General features: G+C 35.1%; 1 protein-coding gene across 1 annotated transcript; it reads right to left on the reverse strand.

The window, feature by feature from the left end:
- Window positions 1-5,547: 5,547 nt before the first annotated feature.
- On the reverse strand, window positions 5,548-5,727 carry LOC114096430 (small integral membrane protein 30-like). The gene has a single exon (XM_027939940.2). It carries the CDS (start codon window positions 5,725-5,727, stop codon window positions 5,548-5,550), a length of 180 nt encoding a protein of 59 aa, XP_027795741.2.
- Window positions 5,728-6,232: the final 505 nt, after the last annotated feature.

The raw sequence follows: 6,232 nt of genomic DNA on the forward strand, positions 1-6,232 counted from the left end.
GTTCCACAATTTAGCTACTGTGAATTGTGTTGCTATAAACATTGATGTGTCTGTGTCCCTGCAGTATGCTATTTTTAAGTGCTTTGGGTATAGACCAAGGAGAGGGATAGCTGGGTCAAATGGTGGTTTCATTCCAAGTTTTCCAAGGAATCTCCATACTGCTTTCCATATTGGCTGCACCAGTTTGCAGTCCCATCAGCCGTGTATGAGTGTACCTTTCCCCCCACATCCTCGCCAACACTTACAATATTTTACTTCTATGTGGTGCTGAGGCTCGAACCCAGGGCCTCATGCATGCTAGCATTCCACCACTGAGCCACAACCCCAGCCCTGTTTCTGGAATCTTGATGCCTGAATTCAAATCTATTTCTCCACTTACCAGTTGTTTGACCTTTAATAATAACTTGAGCTGAACCTTAATTTGCATATATGTAAACTTCAGGAATTAATACAAACCTGGTAGTGTTAAAGAGAAATTTTGCAACAGGTATTTGTTTAAAACAATAAGGCATACTATTAAAGACTATTGCAATAAGGGAGAGAGACTATTGCAGTAGAGGAGAGAGATGGAATTCAACACAAATGTGGATTTATAGCCAACTGACAGTGTAAGAGAGTAAAAGGAAAATTACTAAAGAGGAACTTGGTTGGATATCAAGGATTAGGGAAGAGGAGCTTAACTGTATATTAAAAGTAGGGGGCATTCTTAATAAACTGGCTTATCAAGATTCTTTCCTAAAACTGGACTCTACAGGCCAAAGTCAAGGCCAAGTTAAGAAGATGCCTCTGGCTAGAAAGGAAACTGACTAAAGTTTCAGGTCAAGGAGGAAATCTTGGCCAAGAGTTATAATGAGTACTTAGCAAATATTTACCTTCCATCAGAAATAGCCACTTGGGTTTTTAAATCCAGGTTATTTATGATTTCTTCTGTAGCAAGATCACAATTTGAAATATACTAATGTGCTTTTCCTTTTGTATTTCCTTATCCAAGACATTTCACCTATAAAACCTGAGGCAAGAGGGTTTTTATTTTATTTTAATTGCTTTTATTTTTTAAATACATGACAGCAGAATGCAGCACAATTCTTATTACACATATAGAGCACAATTTTTCATATCTCTGTTTGTATATAAAGTATGTTCACACCAAATCATGTCTTCATACATGTACTTTGGATAATGATGTCTATGACATTCCACCATCATTGCTAACCCCCTGACCCCTCCCTTCCCCTCCCACTTCTCTGCCCCATCTAGAGTTCCTCTATTCTTCCCATGTTCCCTCTCCCTATCCCACTATGAGTCAGTCACCTTATATCAGAGAAAACATTCGCCATTTGTGTTTTGGGGATTGGCTAACTTCACTTAGCATTACCTTCTCCAACTGCATGCATTTACCTGCAAATGCCATGATTTTATTCTCTTTTATTGCTGAGTAATATTCCATTGTATATATATGCCACATTTTTTATCCATTCATCTATTGAAGGGCATCTAGGTTGGTTCTACAGTTTATCTATAGTGAATTGTGCTGCTATAAACATTGATGTGTCCCTGTAGTATGCTGTTTTTAAGTCCTTTGGGTATAGATTGAGGAGACAGATAGCTGGGTCAAATGGTGGTTCCATTCCAAGTTTTTCACGGAATCTCCATACTGCTTTCCAAATTGGCTGCACCAATTTGCAGTCCCACCAGCAATGTATGAGTGTGCCCTTTCCCCCACATCCTCGCCAACACTTATTGTTGTTTGTCTTCATAATAGCTGCCATTCCGACTGTAGTGAGTGTTTTTTATTTTTTAAGGGTAAATTAGGATTACCATAGCTGGGATGCAAAGAGAAAGAAAGAGTCATTATTCATCTGTGCTTTCCTAAATAGACCATTAAACCCCGCTTTAGAAATGGTACCATTAAAAGGAACATTGGGACAACTCAGTTTGGAAATATCTACTTCTTCTCCTAGAACTCTACAGAGAAAAGGGGGTCGGTATAAAAAGACCTCACAAATTCCTTCAGTACTGAAACTCATTGTGAAGAAATCCCATAACTTACATATAAATATGGTTATGGCCCAAAGTAGCAGAAACTAGCAGAACCAACATGAGATGCCTTGGCAGTCTGAGAATGAGCAGATTCAGTTGGTACTAAATGAGAATTGAAAGGTTCCTGAGCTGGCTAGTCTCAAAATTAGAAACAGAGGTTCTCTTCGACAAGGAGAGACCCCACTTGGAGTGGAAACTTCTGCAAGCAGTGTGGTGATCTCCCTTGCCCTCGGGGGATATGTTCTGAGATCTCCAGTGTATGCCTGAAACCTCAGATAGTACAGAACTCTATACGTATTGTTTTTTCCCTATGCATACATTCCCTATGCACAGTATTGTCTTCAGGATATCCAAATTGTCATCATGAGTATTCTTCCACTTTGGGGCCATTAGGGTTATTTGAACACAAGGACTGTGGTAACCTTGGCAGTCAGTCCATCTGATAACTGAGACAGCTACAGAGTAGGAATAATGTGTGGGAAGAGTATACAGCATGGATATACCATACAAAGGAATGATTCATGTCCTGGTTGGGACACAGCAGAATGGTGGGAAGAGTTTATTACACTACTCAGAATGGTGTGTAATTTAAAACTTGTCAGTTGTTGATTTCTGGAATTTTTCATTTAATATTTTTGGACCATAATTGACCTTGGGTGGCTGAATCCATGAAAAGTGAAGCCTTGGATAAGGAGGACTACGAGATTCAAATTCAACACTGTTAGCACTGGGAGAGGTAGTGGGAGGCAGAGCAAGAAAGCCCTGGGACACCCTTCCTCTTCTTCCGAATTTCTCAAGTCATCTCTTGTGTTTCATTTCCTGGTTGCCTGAAAGCACTTTTACTTTTCCCCTAACTATTATGGAAGAGTCTTCATAATAATTTGTGTTTTTCTTTGCTACATATCCATCTCTTTAAATTTTTTTGCCTGTCTTCATATGTTCTCTAATTATAAAAAATAAGAAATGTATGTATATAAAAAATATATCAATGTAGACTAAATAAATGTCCAAAGTTGACCTTGAGATATATACACTTTATTCATGCTGTTTTGCATTTTGGGTTTTCAATTCAAAGATAAATACACACATACACATATGTATTTCTATGATACAGATAAGACTAATATTTAATAGACTCACTTTGATATTTAATGAATCCTCTTTGGCTAGGTCTTTAAGTCACTCTCAGATGATCACTGTTACAGTCTGCAATTAATATCATTGTACTCATATCTTTATATAATTTTGTGGGTTTTTGTAGAACGCATTCCAAAAAAAAAAAAAAAATCCAGAATTCCTGGGTCAAAGAAGCTGACCAGATGTATCATTCCATTAATATGTATCATATTAAACTTTCAATAAACTAAGAGGAAAGGAGAAGAAAACATGCCATAGAAAAAGACAGAAAGGGCAGTGTGGAGAAGAGCCAGGTCTCAGTTTACTCTTAAAGCACTGAAGCCTCAAATGCATACATCATACCAAATAGGAAAACATTATCAGTTTTTCTTAGAACACTTCTCATCTCCCTTTTTGGGTCTATTCTACTTCTATTGATATAGTCAAAAAGTGGCAACTATTTTCTGGGGGCAAGTCATTTTTCTGATGCTACTGATCTTTCACACAAGTCATTTTCTCAAATGTGTTTTACCCAAGCCACTGTAAAGCCACAAGCTATTGTTCATATAAATCTCTTCCATTCTGTGTGTTTCCACTGTATATATTTCAATACATATGAACATGTATATATATGAAAGAACACAATATTTTCTTTTTATTTATTTTATATAGAACATACTTATGTATTCTTTTAATTTTATATAATATATAAAATAATATATTTATTTATATAAAATTTACATTTTAATAAAATTTACAAATTTTATGTAAATTAAATAACAGCATTAAATTCAATATAAATACAATAAAATATAAATATAATATATACCAATATATAACCAATAAATATAATAATAAATATAAATATAATATATAACCAATATATATACCAAAATATAACCTTTATATAATCATATATTTTGTTTATATATACAAAACAAGGCTACTATATTTAATTATAGTTATACTATAGTTAATTATGTATTTCCTATGTGTGTTTATATACATATGCAATGTATATTTCTTTTTTTGGACATCATAATGAGTGTATATTATTATAGTACATCTCACCATGGGAATGTTACTCAATTAATATATAGGTTGTTTTGTTTATATTAAGTCTCTTCACCCTTCCAATGTCACTATATTGTTTTTGTTTTTGCATTAAATCTTTTCTCCATTTCTAGAGTAGATACTGTAGTAGGGGACAGACAAGGCAAGGCACCGAAGATAGTAGGAAACAGTTTTATTTGGCTGCAGCCAGGTTCAGAGGGCACAGCTTTCGCCGTAATCAATTAATCCCCTGAACCCTGAGTTCAGGTAGTTTCATAACTTAATACCCAGCATGTAAGAAGAAGGACTCAGAAGTTCAGAGTCTGCAGAAGTTCACTTAAAAGCAGGTTTTTCTTTCACTGTTCTGGGCAAGTTAACCCTTCAAGGACAACACCTGAGAAGGGGAGAGCTTCTCCCCTTTCTTTCCTCCCCCTGCCAGCTGTTACCATGGAGCCCAATTGGTAACTTCTCTTATCTTAGAAATGTAGACATCTCTGTGAAGCCCAGCTCAAGGCCAGAGACCTTGTTAAAGGAATTGTCTTTTTTATTATCACATTTTGCATTTGTAAACTACTATACTGGATAAATGTTTGTGAAAAACTAATAAAGGGGCATTCAGCACCAGGCCAATGGCAAAGTAAAATACAGCAATAGGAAAATACAACGTTTACCTACTTTGAACTCTTTTGTAGAGACTCTTTTGCTGATAGTCCTACAATCAATAATGGTGAAAATTTCTGGAGAAGCTTAGTTAAGAATTTCTGTGGAGAAGGGGGTGCCACTACAATTCACTGAATACTTTTTTTCCTAAAGCTTTTGTTTATTTGTTTGTTTCTTTCCCCTAGAGATAAATGTTTCATTTTTTGGCTATTTGATATTTAAGTACAATATTAACTTGGGGTAAAGTAAACATCTGATAAAAACATGGAGAAAAAGACTCCTCAATAATTCAGGAGGTAGTGCTGGTAGATGGACGAGATGATTTGTTAGATTCTAGGTAAGAGCTTCCTTCTTCCTATTGCATGTACTTTGAGAATTCTGAAACTGTGAACTACTACTTATGTAAATTTGAGCCATCTAATTTCTTTGACTCTCCTACTAAGCATCAAATACAATATCTAGACAGCATTTTTTTCAGTTTATTATTTGTTATAAAGAAAACATGTTTTTTTCCACTTAATTAACTCTTTGTTCCTGTTTCATGAGAGACTAGTTAGGACTGTGAAAGCATTACTGTTCGTTGGGAACTTTACAGACCAATGCTCATGTTTAACCTCAACGGCCCCAAAGTTTTCAGGGCAAAGTTTGATTCAGGAGGCCCTTGAAAGTCACATCTGGTCAGGTCTCTTCATTTCTCTTCCGTGCAGAGGCACTAAGGCAAGCACAGATGCATGCAGTGCTGACAACCACATGTGACAAGAGAGTGATTGCATCCCCCTCTCCTACTGCTTCAACAACTGCGGAAAACAAAAACAATGAAATGAGGACTAAGAGCAACTGTGTTGAAACTGAGGTCATGACATTCGGATCTTGGGGGCTGGAGGTTCCAAAGATATATTTATTTAAAATTCTGTCTTGAAATTTCCCCTTTCTGGAGCTCTGCATGCTGAGGCTAAGAGCTTACACCTCCTTCCAAGAAACATCCATGTCAGGAATCCAATATATATATATATATATATATATATATATATATATATATATATATATTTTTTTTTTTTTTTAAATTTTTTATTGTTGGCTGTTCAAAACATTATATATATATATTTTTTTACTTGCTTTCATTATTCTATTTTAACCTAAGCTTAAGACTTTACATTTTTCACACTAGTCAGATTTTATGAGATATTTATTTATTAATTTTTATTATTATTTGCTTTCCCAAAGCATAAAGAACTATTTGAAACCTGTCTTTGTGCATATATATATATATATTTTTTTTTTTTGCTGATATTCCAAACTTATTAGTTTTATTAAAGCTTGTCAGATCCTCCAGTTCCGAAGTCAAAAATAGAAAAAAACAAAA

The sequence above is a fragment of the Marmota flaviventris genome, chromosome 4 (assembly GCF_047511675.1).
Source record: "Marmota flaviventris isolate mMarFla1 chromosome 4, mMarFla1.hap1, whole genome shotgun sequence".
Classification (NCBI taxonomy): Eukaryota; Metazoa; Chordata; class Mammalia; order Rodentia; family Sciuridae; genus Marmota; species Marmota flaviventris.